This window comes from Otolemur garnettii, unplaced genomic scaffold (genome assembly GCF_000181295.1).
Source record: "Otolemur garnettii isolate 467f Iridium unplaced genomic scaffold, OtoGar3 scaffold00004, whole genome shotgun sequence".
Lineage (NCBI taxonomy): Eukaryota > Metazoa > Chordata > Mammalia > Primates > Galagidae > Otolemur > Otolemur garnettii.
The window spans coordinates 9822431-9841034 of record NW_003852399.1 but is presented as its reverse complement, the minus strand read 5'-3'; the positions used below and the strand labels follow the sequence as shown (position 1 = coordinate 9841034).

The following is an 18604-nucleotide window of genomic DNA, read 5'->3' as shown; positions in this document are numbered from 1 at the left end:
GCCTTAGCCACTTGAGCCACAGGCGCCGAGCTGGGATGAATGTTTTTATTGGAGTTGAGTTCCACCTTTATTGCCTTGTGGTCTGAGAAGATACAAGGTATAATTTCTGTTCTTTTAATTTTGCTGAGGTTTGATTTGTATCCTAGGATGTGGTTGATTTTGGAGTATGTACCATGGACTGATGAGAAAAATGTATATTTTTTAGCTTTGGGATGGTGTATTCTGTATATATCTATTAATCTCATTTGTTCTAGGGTCACATTTAAGTCCTTTATATTTTTGTTTGGTTTCTTTTTTTTTTTATTTTTGGCTGGGGCTGGATGTGAACTTGCCACCTCTGGCATATCAGTCCGGCACCCTACTCCTTGAGCCACAGGCACCACCTGTTTGGTTTCTGTTTAGAGGATCTGTCCAGTTCTGTCAGAGGGCTATTAAAGTTCCCAGCTTTTAGAACGTTATGAGATATCACATTGCTTAGAACCATCAAGGTCTATTTCATAAATCTGAAACCTCTTTAGTGGGTGCATAAATATTTTAAATTGAAATGTCTTCTTGTATTGTTTGTTCTTTTGACTAGTATAAAGTGTCCTTCTTTGTCTTTCTTAACTTGAGTTGCTTTAAATCCACTTGTATCTGAAAATAAGATTGCAACCCCTCCTTACTTCTGATTTACATTTCCTTGAAATACTGTTTTCCATCCCTTAACCCTGAGTCTTGATTTGTCTTTCAGGGATAGATGTATCTCTTGGAGACAGTATATGGATGGATTGTGCTTTTTTATTGATTAAGCCAGACAGTGCCTCTTTCATTGTGAATTTAGTCTATTGACATTTATTGAGAGAATTGATAAACATGGTAAAGTTCTATTCATCTTATTTTTCTGAAAGTCCATTGTATAGTTTTAGCCTTTGCATCATTGTGGAAGCTAAGTTTTGACCTTTAGCTTCTGGGTATTTACTTTGTTGGTGATCCATTGTGATAGTCAGTGTTGAGAATAGGTCTAAGTATTTCCTGTAGAGCTGGTCTTATTATGGCAAATTTCCTCAGTGCTTGTATATCCAAAAAAGATTTGATTTCTACATCAATTTTGAAGCTTAGTTTAGCAGGATACAGGATTCTGGGCTGAAAATTGTTTTGTTTAAGAATATTGAAGGTGGATGACCATGCTCTTCTGGTTTAGAAGATTTTAGTTGAAAAATCTGCTGTCATCCTAATGGCTATCCCTCCATAGGTCAGTTTGCACTTACTTCTGGCTGCTTGAAGAATTTTTTCTTTCATCTTGACTTTGGACAGGTTCATTACAATATGTCTTGGAGAGGCTCTGCTTGAGTTGAGATGACCTGGTGTTTGATGTCCATCTGAAAGGAGTGTGTCAGGGTCTTTAGTAAAACTTCAGATGTTTTCATTTATGATAGTCTCCAGCAGGGCTTCCATTTCTTTGGGACAGTCCTTTTCCCCTACAGGAATCCCTATTATTCATATGTTTGAATGCTTCATGGAGTCTCATAGTTCTCTAAATGTCTGTTCTGCTTTCTCTCTCTTCTTTTCTGCCTCTTTAACTACCTGGCTAACTTGAAAACTTTATCCTCTAACTCTGAGGTTCTTTCTTCTCCATGGTCTAACCTATTTTTGATAGTTTCCACTTCATCTTTATATTCACTGATTGTCCCCTTCATTTCTTTAAGCTCCACCATATCCTTTCCATATTCTACATATCTCTTGTCCAATTTTTGGTTCTGTCTTTCCATTTTCTCATCCATTCCTGTTATTGTCTTTATCATCCATATTTTAAATTCCCTCTGTCAATTCCATTAATTCTTTATAGGTGGAGTCTTCTGCAGTAGCCATCTGATGGTCCCTTGGGGGAGTTCCTCTGTATTGGTTTTTCATGTTGCCTGAATTTTTCTGTTGGTTCTTTCTCTTCTTCTTCAGAGGTGTTCTTTCTTCTTCTTCACCTCCTTGTCCTCCTTTTTCCTTCTCACTTCCTCCTTAGTTTCAAATTATCTTGTCTCAGAGCTTAGGTCTTGAAGTGGCCTCAGCCTTAGCAAACCAAACTCTTCCTTGTAGCCAAATAAACAGAAGTCCTCACTCTTGATGACAATATGTTGTGAAAATACAGGTGGTGCTGTATTTTTTTTAGAAGATGAAGAGCACAGCCAGCAACCTCTGTGGTCCTTATTTTAAACTTAGTTGCCTTCATTGATGGCCTAATTGTTTTCTCCACATTCAGACCTTGCCAGGTTGGGACATTAAAGCTCCTAAGAATCCTTCAGGGGCAGATCTCACCGTGCACCCTGACTCCAGTTCCTGTACGGTGTGGGAGTCCTTCAGCCTGTCCCAAAAGTGGAGTTCTGATCCTGGAAGGAATTAAAATGACCATGCCTTAGGCCTCTGCTAAGGTCTTCTCACAATCTTCCCACAATAGAAGGCCCCTGATTGCTGTGACCTTCTCAGTATGGTTGCCTTGCCAGCCACCAAACCTATAGGAAATCCACTTCTGCTGACTTTCAGATCTGGTTGTTGTATACCATTCAAGTGTGCCTACTCTTTCCAAGCTTTCCACTCAATGCTCAGTTGCCCTCAACAACTCAAAACTCTGGAAAGGCTTTCTCCCATCCCAGACCTCCATGAGAGGAGCCAGCTGATCCCAGCTGGTTGCAGTCACTTACCCAAGTCATCAGATTTCCACCACTCCAGATTATATACTGTATGCAGCTTACCACCTCCTCACTGTGCTCCCTGAGCTGTGACTCTGGGTAAGATCCCTGCACAAGTTATGGCTGGTTTCTCTCTTTTTCCTTAGTCATTCTAGGAGAGCTCAGTGAAACAATCCTTCTTGTCCACCATCTTGCTCTGCTGATCAAGAATCTTATTTTAAAAAACAGATTTAAGATTCTTTTGAGAAAGTTTATGAGAAAGTAGGGGAAGCCCCAGGTGAAACACTTTTCTCTACACTAATCCATTGGCCTGTAAATGAATTGTATTTTGTTGTTGTTGTTGTTCAACAGTTTTAACCCATCTCTCTATATTTATTCCTCACTAGCTAGAGACAGTATCTGGAGTCTAAGCAAGAGCACCAGGTTTTAAACCTAATTTTCAGCACTTATTAGCTATATGGTGTCAGGAAAGTCACTTAAATAATCTCTCTGAGGCTTCAAGTCTCTCTGCTGTAAAAAAAAAAAAATGAGGATACAAATAATAGCTTCTGATGAGGTTGTTCTGATCATTAAGTGAGTCAGTCATTGTAAAGTGTTCACACCAGCACTTGGAACCTAGTAAGTAAGGCTCACAAGAAAATTAGCTGTTGCTTCTACTAGGAAATAATGCCTGCAAAGGCAAGAATCTTTATCTGTGGGGGTTTTTTGTTTGTTTGTTTGTTTTGCTTTTATGTTGTAAAAATTGATGGAGAGAATAGTTTGAGTTTTTAGAGACTTGGTTTAGTAAGATAAAAGAAGACCAAAACCATTAAAATACTTCAAATCCTTTTTTAACCTACCAATCAGAATCTAAATTGAATAAATCCTCTCTTACCTTAGGAAAGAAAATGCTTCCCCAGGTCAAAAAAGTTGATTTCCAAGCTATGCTTTTACCTTTACTGCCTTGTAACCCTAAAGAGAACTAAACCTCACCAGCCATGCCTCCTCCGAAGGCAATTATCCTGACACAGATAGAGACTCTGAGCCAAAAGCAGAGTCTTTGATCCATAAGGTGACCGTACAATTTGTTATATTACCAGGATACTTTTGAGAATGAAATAGGGTGTTGTTAATTACTCAAAAGCAAAAAGCATAAAATGATACGCATGGTCACCCTAGTAGTAAAACAATTTGGGAAACTACATTTCCCAGTGTGCCTTGCCCTTGAAAGTCAAAAAGCTTGACTGGCACAAAGCACCCTGGAACCTCTGGTTACTCACTATTTAAGAGGTAAACTGTATAGGACTGGGGTCTGACTTGGAGCTCCCACATCCATGGGGCATTTAACAACACAGGACACAACACCTGAGGTAAAATTCAGTGGATAATAAGCCTAGGGTAGAACCGCTCTCTTCCTCAACAATTTTACTTTCCAGATATGTGGAACTAGCAGAGCTGTCCATTGGTCCACTGCCCTGTTTCTCCTGGTGCCTGCCCTTGCCTCCCACATCACCAGATCCCCACTGCTGCTAGTCTTTGGGGGGATTCTGGGTCCCATGCTGTTCCTACTTGACTTCAACCAATTCATACAGCTCCATGGTGGCCTAGGTATCTTTCAAAGAGAAATGTTCATTTTTACCACCCTGGATGTCTGAGTTCAGCAGCTTCTTGGTAAGCTCTCTTCAGAGACACAGCAAGGCACTGTCTAAGCAGTCAGCGCCTGGTTGAGGAAAAGATATAGGAGGTGTCACAGGTGACCGATTTGGGGTGAAAGTATTGAAGGGTGTTGAAATCACTGTGGACAGCATGTCCCACCACTGTCTTCCCTGTGAGTATCTTCAAGATCTGGTCTCAAGCAATCTTGAAGATTATGACATTTACCATGTTCTATTTCCAGGTACCACTCCATCAGGTCTGGTCATCCACAATGTGGCTGGGGGGAAGGATATAATCATCTTAAAGCAAATCTCCATTACAGTTGATAATGCTGCATGAAACCAAGGTCCTATATCCACCATCTCACAGTACATTGCTATCATCTTTTTTGGCAACTTCTGGGATGGTCCAGAGCATCTGTTCTCTGAGTGAGCTTGAGTGGAGTTCTGTGAACCATTCTTCTGAGGAGGCTTCTTCTGAGAGAATTCCTTCTAAAGGTCTTTCTTTTGGGAGTTGAGTGGCTCGTAATCTTTGGAAGGGCACTCTGGGGCTCCCCCAGAAAATCTACTTTAGCTACAACAGAATCATCCTTCTTCAAAGGTCTATGAGTCAGCCAAGACACTGCTGCTTTCTTGTCCATGGACTGTTCTTCTTTGGGGGGAAGGGAGGGATCTTCCAAGTGCCATCCCCCCTAGGAGTTTCTGCCTTTCTTTGGAGGTTCTAAGTGCAACTTAGATGCCTTGCAAGGGGGTTGGGTCTTCTTATTCAGAAAACCTTCCTGTTCTAGAGCTGCCACTTCTTGAAAAAAGTTTCTGTACTTGGCATTTCCTTCTGATGCCTTTTTGGGAGGAGGTTCCCCAAAGTCCAGATTGAGGAATAAGGTAGACATGTGGACAGTGGGTGGTGGAAGAGCAGTTGGGAAGTGTGAATGACAGATAAAAGAAGAATGGGGGACTCATTTCTCTGCTGAATCCCATTGTCCAACATTTGTAGGTCTCTAGTATTCCCTCCTAGATGGACCCCACTAGACCAGAAGCATCTAGACCTGGATGCAGAAACCACTACCTGTCTGTGTATTTTTTTGATTTATATCTGTAATGTCCAGTAGCACCTCAGAAATAGATAGTAGGCACTCATTAATGTTTATATGAATGAATGCAAGGATGGTGGACCCTGAGCAATTTGTGATGAAGAGGGGTACCTTATTTCCACCAAGTTTCTAGAGTTTTTGTTTTTTGGTTGGTTGAAGGAGTAACCTCACAGATGGACAGAGAAAGAGAGGGGAGTATGTGAGAGTAGGGTGTGACAGAGCTTTTCTCACTCTTCTCAGTGATTGGCTGTGGTTGTTTCCCTCTCTCCTTTACCTGGTTCATCTCTAGATTAGAGGGTGTAATCACTTCCTGGAGCCTTTGAGCTCTGACAGCATGGAAATCATCTAAAATAGTTAATGACCTCCAATGCACTTAGAGCTTCTGTTTTGTTATTGCTCTCTGGGATGGTTTAATAATTTGTGCTGTCATCAACATTCCTAAAGTGATTGCTAATTTTTCTTCCAGACTCAGGCTGCATGAAGAAAAGGTTATTAAAGATAGACGACATCATCTCAAGACCTACCCAAACTGTTTTGTTGCAAAAGAACTGATTGACTGGCTGATTGAACACAAAGAGGCTTCTGACAGAGAGACGGCAATTAAACTCATGCAGAAATTAGCAGACCGGGGCATTATTCATCATGGTGAGTAAGTAGGCAGCAGTCAAGGTGACTTGAGAGAAAATGAATGACTACATCTTCTCATAACATATACACTTAAGAATAAAACGTTTTGCTTTGTCTTGTTTCTTGTGTCTCTCTCCCTAATTAGACGCCCTTCTTGCCCCCAAATGGCATTTGGGCATGTACTTCTTTGTTTCCTTTCTACACATGCATCTTTAAGCAACATATCATATTATTTTTTGTGTTTTTTCTTGTTTTTGTGTTTTCTAGTTTTTTGAGAGGGTCTCACTTTGTCTCCCAGGCGGGAGAGCAGTTGCGTGTTCATAGCTCATTGTAGCCTTCAACTCCTGGGCTCAAGCAATCCTTCTGCCTCAGCCTCTCAAGTAGCTGGGACCATCGGCACACGCCACCACACTAGGCTAATTTTTCTGTTTTGGTAGAGATGGGGGTCTTAACTTCTGGCTTCAATCACCCTCCTGCCTTGGCTTCCCAAAGTCCAGAGATTGTAGGCATAGGCCACTCTGCCTAGCCATTTTATGTGTTTTAAATCATTACAGATATGTATGTTTACTCTTCTGCAACTTAACCAACATACTATGAGATTAATCCATGTAGATAGTGTATCTCTTGTTTGTTCATGTATAATTAGGCTATCTTATGTTTACTGATGTACATTTGGGTAGTTGCTGCATATTCTGTTACTTTCAATGGTTTGGTAAACATTCATGAACATGTCTCCTTGAAATCTATCACCCTATCCTCAACCTTTGCACATGCTTTTGTTCTCTGGGGTTGGAATACCCTTTCTCTTCATTTTGGCCTCAATTTCTACTCATTCTGTCATCCTTCAGGCTTCCACTTAACATGCACATTGCTCAGGGAAGCTTCTATTTCTCAAAGCCAAGTTCCTACGTTCCTGGGATGTGGGGCTCTCCTCCTTTGTGCTCACACTGTGCTTTTTCCTTACCTTTTTAGCCTGTCATACCACATTTTAATCACATGTTGACATTTCTCCTCATCTCACTAGATTCCACATTCTTTGGGGCTGATTCATAGCCCAATATCATACTCAGAAAGAATTTGTGGGGGCCAAGCACAGTGCTCCTGCCTGTAATCTTAGCATTCTAGGAAGATGAGGCAGGAGGATTGCTTGAGGTCAGGAGTTTGAGACCAGCCTAAGCAAGAGCAAGACACCATCTCTACAAAAAAAAAAAAAATAGAACTAGCTGGGCTTTGTGGCAGGCACCTGTAGACCTAGCCACCCATGAGGCTGAGGCAAGAGGATCTCCTGAGCCCCCAGATTTGAGGTTGCCATGAGCCCGGATACCAAGGCATTCTACCCAGGGCAAAGAGTGAGATTTGGTCTGCAGGAAAAAAGAGTTTGTGGAATGATGAATTGAATTTTGTGAACCTCTTAATAGGTAATAATAATGATGATGGTGCTGCTAATAATACTGAGCATTTACACTGTACCAGCTTCTGTGTAAATACATGTATTAACTTACATAGCAGATACTTGTGTGCTTGAAGAATTAGAGAAACAGTTATTCATTAGCATCTTGGATCACTGGAATAATTGAATCCGTGATTTTTTTCTCACATGCTTCTCTGTGCATATTGTTTTTCAGTGTGTGATGAGCACAAGGAATTCAAGGATGTCAAACTCTTCTACCGCTTCAGAAAAGATGACGGCACGTTCCCACTGGACAATGAAGTGAAGGCCTTCATGAGAGGACAGAGGCTGTATGAGAAGTATGTCCCACCTGAAATCCCTGTGCAGTCCTGACTTGTAGAGAGAAGCAGGGCTATTTCAGTCTCTCATCGTGTTGACTTCAGCCTGGTTTCTCCACGTGGGCTGATTACATAATTGTTCCTTTTCATATGGGAAAACTCTCAGCCATTTGCTTTTCTCATTGCCAGAAATTAAGTCAATTTCATAACATTCTTAATAAAGAACTTATTTAAATATTATTTTCTATATTTAAGTTGATTTAACAAAACCCCAGAAGTAAAAACAAAAGGATAGACTGATGTTTGTCATCAAACGATTCAGATACCCTTTTTCTCTTGTAATTGCTGTTGTGTAACTCAGAGGTTCAGGTTTGTAAATGGCTAAATAAGCAGGGCCATGTGCAGGGGACACTCAGGGCAGGCCCGGGGAAGAGCAGTGACAGAACTTCAGAGAGCAGGATGTCTGCCAGGAATAATCTCTCAGCTCTTTTGAAGAGCTGAATAGATTCTGTAGCCCAGGAAAATTCAGTTGGTGGGTCTTAGATCCCCCCAGTGGTCTGTCTCTGAGCTGATCTGCTACTTCCCTGGCCTCTTTCCCATCCTGCCAGGGTATCCACCAGAGAAATGAATGCGAAGCAATGACTCCTAATCCCTGGGTGCCTTACAAGGCTTGAAGGAGTTGACAGATACCTCTCGGTTACATGAAAGAGCCTGCTGTAAGAGGGGTGGGGGCAGGGGCAGGGCCATGTCTGAGTGTTCCGGTTAAGTGGTGTGATGATTGAGAGCCAGAGTTTGGACTCCAGCCCTGCCACCTGAACTTTGTAAAGTTCAATGTCCTCATAAATGATGGAGGAACAGAGATGGTTGTGGGGATTAAAAAGGTAAACTGTGTCATGTACTTAAGTATTTAGCTCAGGAGCTCTGGGGTGTGGCAGGAGCCTACAGACAAAACAGCCATTCCTGATATGAACACGATACGGCTGAGCACCCTCGATTCTGACCTTTCTGTGCTTTGCTCTCTGGCCCAGTTCTATTTGCCTGTGTTTCTGGAGCTGATAGTATCTCACCGTTTAATGTCCTAATTTGCACTAGTTCTCCTGTCACTTGCAATCTATATTGAAGTGTAAAAAACCCCTCATCTTCCTGACTCACGTGCATCTGAATGGAAAGGAATCAACACCTCCCTTTGTATACTTGAGTGTGTGTTTATATTTTGTTGCTGGCTGTTTTCATTTACTTTCTTAGTTCCCTTTGTAGAATTCTAATAGGTGGTAGGTATTTAGATAACCGTGATGGTTTCTTCAAACTCCAAGGTTCTATGCTGCCAAAAACATGCAGTCCGATGGAGACCAGGGGATTCTGCATGCTTTTCTCTGGCTACAGTCTATGCCTCGGGATTTGGGGAACCACACTATGGGGCTGGTATTAGCAGTAATTGAAAATGTCTGATAGAAAACTAGTATTGCTGATAGGAAGGATAGGATGGCAAGATAATAAGGACAGTTAAGGACAGATGCTCGTAACTTCGGACAACAGACTTAACTCTAGCCTTATCTTTTGTCGCATCTTCCTTTCTATCCTATGGTCCAGCCAGACTAAACTATGTGTCTCGGGACCACCTAAGGGGCCTTTCCACCTATAAGAGATTTATTAAATCATTAATCATTTAGCAAATATGTATTGAACCTTACCACATGCCAGGCACAGTTATAGGCACTTGAAACGCACCTGTCTTCACGGAGCTTGCATTCCAGTTGAAGAAGCCAGCCTTACGGGGAAATGCAATGTAGTATGAGACAAGCAGTAGTTAATGCTAGAAAGAAAAATAGACTTACTGAAGGAAGTAAGGTATTTTAGATTGAGGGGTCAGGGAAGACCTCCCGGAGAAGTGACATTTGAATAAAATGAGCTTTGCAGATCCCTGGTGGATAAGCATCCCTGCCAAGGGAACAGTGCAGATGAAAGCTTTCAAGTGGGAAAGTGCTTGAGAAAGTTAAGGACAGAAATGGGGCCAGAGTGTCTGGAGGGCAGGAAGTGGATAGTCTTACAAAATATGTGGTACTATTGTTGTTTGCCTTTTGTAATAATAAGCATAGATTCTGTTGGTTGTAGGACATGAGGGCCCAGTCCATATAGGGCCCTTAATGCCATGGTAAGAATTGAAGACTGGAGCAGGGAGTAGGAATCTGATATACTTTTTGCATATGCTGTTTGTTCCCTTTGCCTAGAGGACTCTTTCTGCTGCTCTCACTCCTTTCACCAGATCACTCTGATTCCCCTCGCTTAAACATTAGCTATGACCTTCACGGGAAATCCTTCTATACCCTCTTCAGGTGCCCATCCTGCATGTTACCCCATCAAAGACCCATATGTTCCCACTAATTAGTGGGAGCTATATCATGGGTACACATGGGCACAAAGAGACATGAAGGACACTGGAAACCAAGGACGGGGGAGGTTGTGGGGAGGGGTATGGAATAAAAACTTACCTGTGGTGGACAATGAGCACTATTCTGGTGACAGACACACTGAAAGCTCTGACTTACGCATGATACAAGATACCTAGGTAACAACATTTTTACCACTTTAATTTTGTGAAATTTTTAAAACTTCACTGAAACAAAAGACCTGTATTAAAATTTAGACTTTGAATATTTATTGCATTAGGCTAGGAAACTTAAGGATGGGGATGACCTTCTTTGTATCTCCTATGGCATACCACGGGCTTAAAAGTCTGCATAAAGTTGTAGCTGAGTTGATCGATCTTGCTGTACTTTTTCTGTGTGTGGTTGACTTTCTAGTTTTTGGTGTTCAGTGTCTCAATTTCCATATTAATGTATTTTTTCCACCTCCTTGTGAAATTTGATCTAGGAAAAAGTAATTTAGTGACTACATAACCTCCAATGACACAGCTGTCACCTTGCAAAACTTGGCCCCTACTGTTGGTTGTTGAAACACATGTGGATCAGACTTTGGAACGTTTGGAATTGATAGTTCAGTTTATCTGTTTGACCAGTTATTCTTAGTGTATGCACTTAGTTATTTTTTTATCTGTTTTCCTTACTTTCTAGGGTATCTTTTCTATGAATTCAGCTCAAACTATTGTTTTCTATGTTTTAGATACTTTCTTTTTATAACATTAAAAGTGAATAGTTGGTTTTATTTGGAGATTATCTTTTCAGGTATTTTTTTTACTTTAATACTGAAGTGTTTTTTCCTGCATTCTTTTAGCCAGACGTTTCTTTAGAATAACTCTAACATTTGTGAATGAAGATTTTGCCAAATATATGTTCCTATTGTTATTTGCCTTTTAAGATAATAACCGTAGACTTTTGCTTATTGCTGACTATCAGATATCATGACCAATGCACTTTATTAAATCATCATACCCATTTCCAAGTTACATCCTATCATTGTCCCCATTTTATGGATGAAGAAAATGTGGCAGAGAGGTCAAATCTCTTACCCAGAGTAATCTTACTAGTAAGTAACAGCTGAAAATTGAACCCAGGAACCCCGTGCCCAAACTTGTTGCCACTATTAAACAATTCTTTCTGTATCTTTTGGTAAAGATTAAGTGAATGAAATAAGCATTTACTTCAAAATGTACTTAACCTTGAAGTATAATAATAAATGTACATGTTATCAGGGTCTAGGATAGTCTATAAAAGTTCACTGAAAATGTATGATCTTAAAGTAGACATTGGAAAATGAGAGTAAAGTGTTTCTCCTTCATGGTAGATAGATACAGTATTCCACAGTTATGATAAAAATAACAATGCTTATTATTTGTGACTTAAACGTCTTAAAGCACTTCCTTTAGATTATTTTACCTAAACTTTCTTTGAAAATGAACGGAGCCTCGCCTTGCTGGCCCGTTTTTCAGAGGGAGCATCCGGGACCCTCTGACATTGAGTAATTTCTGTGTGGTGCTGGTGCAGTGTGAGGGGACAGGAATGAGGCCTGGACCTAGGGCAGGTACTTGCTGCCATCTCCGCAGCTTTCCCACAGCTCTCAGGGGCTGGCTGAACTGTCACTATTTCCTTTGGGCTCTTCTTGTGTTTGTTCTGCGTTATTAATAGGACTTTGTGAGACATGGTGGTTTCTGAGGTTTTGCTGAACTGTGTTCGTTTCGGGTTCCCTGACCTTCTAACATGCTGGTGTTGCTTAGGCTGCTATTTTGTAGGACAAAGCTGGGTCTCAAAACTAGCATTTCAGTGACTCTGCCGTCTCTGCGTGTCTGTGTCACTCCAGTTTCCTTACTTTGAGGTGCTGGAACAAACGCTACCAAACAGGCCAGACGCTGGCCCTTTCTGCTTGTCACACTGCAAGGGAAGTTTTAGGGAAACGGGTGGCCTGACTTCTCCTGCACAGTGAGTAACAGTGACAGCAGGCTTGGCCTTGGAATCACACAGCCCCAGTCTTCAATCCCAGCCTCAGAACTTGCTTGCTGTATGACCTTGAGCTGGTTGCCTAATCCTTCTGATGCACAGTCATTAGTGGGGAAAAGGCCAGGACCCATTTGGAAAGCTCTTGGGAGGATTAACTGAGATCCATCTGCACAGTGCCTGGCAAGCCTAGGAAATGTAAACCGCCTCTATTAGAGTGCTGACCCATGACATAAATACAGGACACCTATTTCTCTTGTTTAACCTGTTACTGCAGCATGCAGCTGAGCATGGCAGTTAGGACCCCACACCCAGGAGTCAGGCTACCTGGGGATGAATTCTTGCTTCATGCCTTGGAGCAAATGGCTTCTCCTCTCTCTGCCTCTTTTTCCCTTTCTGGTAAATGGAGAGAGTGACTATACTGACCTCACAGACGATGGGGATAAAATGGACTCCTGTGTGTACGTACCCACGACAGGGCCTACCTCTGAGGAAAGGGCTATGCTAATGCTCATCTCCTGCCGCCAGCTTGGGGAGCGTAGGAGAAAGCAGGTGGGGGCTTATAAGTTGAGGCCCTGTCTTTCTTATTTAGACAAAGTTCACCAAAGCGCTTTCATCAACAAGGACCATCAAGTCTTCCCCATGGCCAGCTGATGGACCAAGGGCACAAAGAACAGGCCTAGCATAACATCTCTCCTGGGGGACTTACAGTTTCCCATTGAATTTTGCATGGGCACCAATATCTCAGACACTCAAACATGAATGTAAGTCTCCTTTTTATCCCAACGTGTAAGTTTTAGTTTTCAAAGGAAACTTTTATAAACAGGATTAATATCCATCACTTAAAAGAACAACATTGAATAAATCTGCACCTGTTGCCTTTAGGTGGTGGAAGGTGCTTTGGCTGTACCTTCCAAACTGAAAATCTTGACTGCCTTTCATCTCTTGGCAACAAAAATTTCTTTAAGAAAAAAGATGAACTCAGGATTATCAAGTGCTCTGTATAGAATTAACTATAAAAATGAATATGAGCTTGGGATACAATGTGGACTTTCCTTACCATACCTAATTAGTTGAAATGCATGTTTTAAACCAACTTTAATTTCATCTTCAGAGTGAGAGATTTTTCGATTCCAATTTGACCTCAGTGTTCATACAGAATTAACTCTCTTCTAGGACTGGTTCATAGAGACGTTAGTCCGATTTTTCATCTGAAGAACCTTGATTTTCTCAGCAGCAGGATTTTCTCTGACTAGCTCCTGCAGTCTATATACCCAGCTTGGGAGTTTACACCTGATTCCAGAATTGCCTCACCATGCCCGTATGCAGTTAGATATCTGCTTCTTCCTTCATGCTGTCTTGTACAAGACCAAAGAGAAATAAAAGGACGCAGTGTATCCAGAGGGCTGTGTGGTTTGTCTTATCAGAGGTTTCCCTGCCATCTGCCTCAGGGGCTTTCTCCTGCTCTCTCCAGTACTTGGGACAATAAATGTTTGTTAAAGGAACAAAGGACTCCGCATGTTGTGATTGCTATGAGCTGCTGAGCTGTACCATGAAAGAGCTACACAGAGCTTTTAATGACAAGCAACAATAGCCAGAGGTTCACCTTGTCAGGCCTCGTTAGAGTTCACGAAGCATCTTACACGCTAATTTGTTTGATCCTCTGTGCAACACTGAGTTCTACCCAGCTGGCACAATTAATCCCCTTGCAGAAATAGGGGACATGAACTATAGAGAGGCTTAATAATCCATATAGACCCTAAGATAGGAAGCTGGGGTGATGAATAAAAAGTCCTATGCTTTTGAGACTATCCTCCATTTCCAGTGTAGAGTGTTTTTCAAACTGAGATCCTGTATTCTGCAAATTGATTCCAGTTTTATTTTCAAAATATCTTCTGGGCCAGAAATGGTGGCTCGCACCTATAATCCTAGCACTCTGGGAGGCTGAGGTGGGAGCATTCCTTGAGCTCAGTGGTTCCAAACCAGCCTGAGTAAGAGGGAGATGCCTTGCTACTAAAAATAGAATAATTAGACCTATTGCTACTAAAAATAGAAAAAATAGCCAGATGTTGTAGTGGGCACCTGTAGTCCCAGCTACTTGTGAGGCTGAGGCAGGAGGATCACTTTGAACCCAGGAGTTTGAGGTTGCTGTGGGCTAGGCTGATGCCATGGCACTCTAGCCTGGGCAACAGAGTGAGACCCTGCCTCAAAATAAACAAAACAAAAACCAAAACTTTTGACTATTTTATAAACTGTAGTAAAAATATTTTCTGATGTGTTATGTGCATTTTCTCAGTTTACTTGTGCTGTCCAAGCGATAGTGTCACAGACTCTTGAAATAAACATTTCCTGCCTTCTTGATTTATTTGAAGAATGTCTGTCCTAAGATTGGAATGTGGGTTAAAAGTTGTTACTTTTTCTAACTGTGTATTTTATTTGTGTCACCAGGGATGATTTTGCTATTTTGTGTATAATGTTAAGAACTGTGTAGAGGCAGAGATTTTTACCCCACTTGTAGGCTAACAAGTTTTCGTGGATGATGACAGAAGAACACAAGACCCCGGGTTAAAACCAAGATGGCTTATTACTCTGAGCAATAGCAGTAGCCAGAGTATCATTTTGATGACTCAGGTCCTAACTCTTATTTCCCACAAAATAGCACACTGAATGACTGACACTAAGTCATTTTACAGAAGAGGCATCCTAAACTTCAGGAACCTGAAAATGTTATAATGGTCTTCAAGCAAATCTGCTGTCTGTCTCAGAGGGAGCCATCACCTTCCATATATTGGCAGAAACAAATCTGCTTTTTTTTTTTCTCCAGAGGGGGAAACTATCTTTACCTCTCAAGTCTGTTCACAAAAGCTAGTCTGGAACAAAAGCTGTCAGCGTTTCTGTATGTAAACGATGAAGAAACCCCAGAGACCCATGGAGAATTAGCTTCTCCAGCTAACACAGAATACGCAAATTAATTGGATTTTGTACCTGATCTTTAAGGTAGCGATAATTATCCTTACCACTCCTGTTATTTCCGTATTTGTGTGTGTGTGTGTGTTAACCAAAATTATCTTATAGTTTTCACTGTTGAACTTTCAGAAGTAAATGCTATGTGTCAATTAAAAAAGATAATTAACAAGGTTAATACTTTGGAAAAAGGAGAGCTTTATTTCTCATAAAGGATAGCAACCTGTTGGGTGGACATTCCAACAGATTGGGAAGCAGAGCCCCGGCCGGCAGCCAGGCACACCTGCTTCAAAGAGACGAAAGGGAGCAGGGTTTGATACCGAGTGAGGCAAATATACATATTCAACAAGTTATAAGAAGAGGCATGAATATTTATGAAGGGAAATCATATGCAGGAGATTGTGCTTTATCTCTCCCATCTCACTATGGCTGACAGCTTGATTTTAAGGTGTTTCTGGGACTCCCTTGGCTGAGAAGGGTCCATGCACTTAGCAGGGGGGTTAAGATTTCATTTTTAGTTCATAGTTCCCCCATTTTGGCCAAGGTATTCCAGTGCCACTAGGATGGCCAGACTTTATTTTGTTCCATCATTGATGGGGGTAGAATGGCATCTAGGCCTTCAGTGGGACCTTTGTGGCCCAGGAGAAGTTTAGACAGCTGACAGTCCATTAAACATTTGGGCCAGATGGGAATGGGGGTAGACAGGCACCCATCACTCTCTTAAAACTTTTGAAGCAATATAGTTGAAAACTAACAGCTAAAAACAAGGTTATAAAATGAACTTATCAATAAGTGCTGAGCTACTGTAGTCTTGTTTTTTGTTACAGATTCCTAGCAATTAGTTATGTAGACATGTAGCAATTAGTTATACAAAAAAATAAGCAATTTGTTAGACCATTTTATCCCTCAAATTGGCCCTTATCATTTCACATGCCTCTTTCTTCTGCAACTCATAGCGGGAAGAGGACAGGAAATTCAAAGTCATTTAGGGATTGAAAAGCAGAAAAACAAATTGATAGGCCAGGCTTAGCACCTTAGCTTATCATCCTAGCAATTTGGGAGGCGCAGAAGGGAGGATCCCTTTAGCTCAGGAGTTCAGACCAGCCTGAGCAAGAATGAGACCCATCTCTACTAAAAATAAAAAAATTAACAAATTAAGAGGCAGAGCAGGGCACAGTGGCTCATGCCTATAATCCCAGCACTTGGGAGGCCTAGCTGGGTAGATTGCCTTGAGCTCACAGATTCAAGACCAGCTTGAGCAAGAGCAATACCCCATCTCTAAACATAGCAGGGCATTGTGACAGGCACCTGTAGATCCAGCTACTTGGGAGCCTGAGACAAGAAAATCGCTTGAGCCCAAGTCTGAGGTTGCTGTGAGCTGTGATGCCATGGTATTCTACTGAGGGCAACATAGTGAGACTCTATTTCATAAAAAAAGAAAGACAGAAAAATTAAGAAATTAACCAGGGCATGATGGCAGGTACCTGTAGTCCCAGCTTCTCAGGAGGCTCAGGCAGGGGGATGGGTTGAATCCAAGAGTGTGAAATTTCTATGAGCTAGGCTGATACCATGGCACTCTTCTTACCTGAACAAAAGAGTAAGGCTCTGCCTCAAAGAAAAAATAAATACAAATAAAACCTGTTAGTTTTGGAGAAATTTGGGTCAGAGGTCCTTGGAGATAGACAAAAGAGAAGAAAAAACAATAGCCAATTAGGAAAAGGAGGGGAAAGGAAACCCCCCAATTCAAACATATCATCCATACTTTCTTTAGTCAATTTTGTAGTTCTAGGAATGAATCAGTTTAGTCATGCTAAACTGTGGCAGTGTATTCCTGGAGCTTTCTAAGCAGAAATAAAAAACAAAGGTCAACATTTGGAGCATTTTTTTTTTTTTTTTTTTAACTAGTTGAGAAAAAAGGTGATTGTTTAGGGGCAGAGATGGAAGGAGAAGAAAGAACATTTTGAATGTGCCTTTTTTTCTTTCTTTTCTTTTCTTTTTCTTTTTTTTTGGGGGGGGAGTCACTTTTAATTTTCAGTCACCCTCTTTGAAGGATTCTGTGAGAGACTTTGCATTCCATTTGGAAAACTTGAAAAACCAATTATAGCATTATCTTCATTGTTTCTAAAGGTTTGATAGTCTCTTTGTTTTAATTGGATGCACAGATCAATTAGAGGTCTCCTAAGATTTTATTATGGTCAGCAGAGCTTTGCATTATTTTAGGTTAGAGTTCAAACATTTACAAGAACGTTTTGCTGGTGCAGTGGCTCACACCTGTAATCCCAGCACGCTGGGAGGCCAAGGCCGGTCCATTGCCTGAGCTTAGGAGTTCAAGACCAACCTGAGCTAGAGCGAGACCCTGTCTCTAAAAAATAGCCAGGTGCTGTGGTGGGCACCTGTAGTCCAAGCTATCAGAGAGGCTGAGGCAAGAGAATTGCTTTGAGGCCAAGAGTTTGAGGTTGCTGTGAGCTATGACACCATGGGACTCTACTGAGAGCAACAAAGTGAGACTGTCTCAAAAAAAAACAAAAAGACTTTTTAATACTTTTTAGTATGTTAGTCACTAGTATCTGTTGGGGGTTGGGGGTTCCCCAAACCTAGCTGGCCTGGTTTGATTACTCAGCTGAGCTAGAAAGTTCAACCAAGGCACTGTGGTAATTGAAAGAAAAAATGAACGGAAATAGAAAATAAAACTGGAGCAGCGCAGGGAACGTCAATAGAGAGCAAAGGTAACCTGCACAAGTTTCAGTGTAACAAAGAGAATTTTATTTAAGAAGGACAAAGAAAAAGCTTAGAGCACTTCCACAGAGAGTTGGAAGTGGGTCCTTCTCATGAAAGATTGAAGGGGGTGGGCAGAGCCCTGCAGGAGTATAAATACCCTCTTCATTTGAAATTGGCCACAAGTCTTTCATTGGCCTCTCCGCATCTTCAGGCAGTATTGCCCTTTTCTCTTGGTCATTGATTATGGTCTCTTTCTATTGGTCATTGGTTACTTATGTTACCTTGTACCCACATTCTTATGTGCCCCCCAGGCTAACTGGCTTAGCAGGTCAGGTTTCCCTTCCACCCCCTTGAAATCCCTTTCTTAGCATCCCCTCTCAGGGTTTCTGACAGTGTCACAGAGACCATTTTCTTTCTTATTTTTTTCCCCCCTTCTTCTACCAATTATCCTCCCTTCTCCCACCTTCCCCCTCCTGCTTCCCTCTACCCTGATGGACACCATTTTCTTAGAACTAAAGTTATTATGGCTGTACTTCTCTTCCTGAGAGGGTCCTCCCAAACCATTAGGGAGCAGCTGAATCCAGCTAGGCCCTGGACCTACAGAGACGTTCCCTCCAGGGTCTAGCGTGGGGAGAGACAGGGAAACTGGGGTGGCCTGCCCCCAAACCGGGGCTAACAAAGACATTCCTCCTGGGTATGGAATAGAAGGAACCAAATCTAGAAGGGAATGAAGGGAAGAGGTGGAGAGAAATAAAGTCTCTGAGATCTCTGTACTAAAAGTGGAAGATCTGGGATCC

The 18604-nt window shown here is 41.6% G+C and overlaps 1 protein-coding gene and 1 pseudogene across 1 annotated transcript in view; one reads left to right on the top strand and one right to left on the bottom strand.

Moving 5' to 3' along the window:
• The window catches only part of DEPTOR (DEP domain containing MTOR interacting protein), a 158478-nt gene that overhangs the window by 51138 nt on the left and 88736 nt on the right, over window positions 1-18604 (top strand). Inside the window, exons 2-3 of the mRNA XM_003782380.3 lie at window positions 5849-6027; window positions 7635-7758. Of these exons, the coding sequence (XP_003782428.1) occupies window positions 5849-6027; window positions 7635-7758 (303 nt within the window). The remainder of the gene's footprint in view (window positions 1-5848; window positions 6028-7634; window positions 7759-18604) is intronic.
• Window positions 4166-5189, bottom strand: LOC100940663 (annotated as a pseudogene).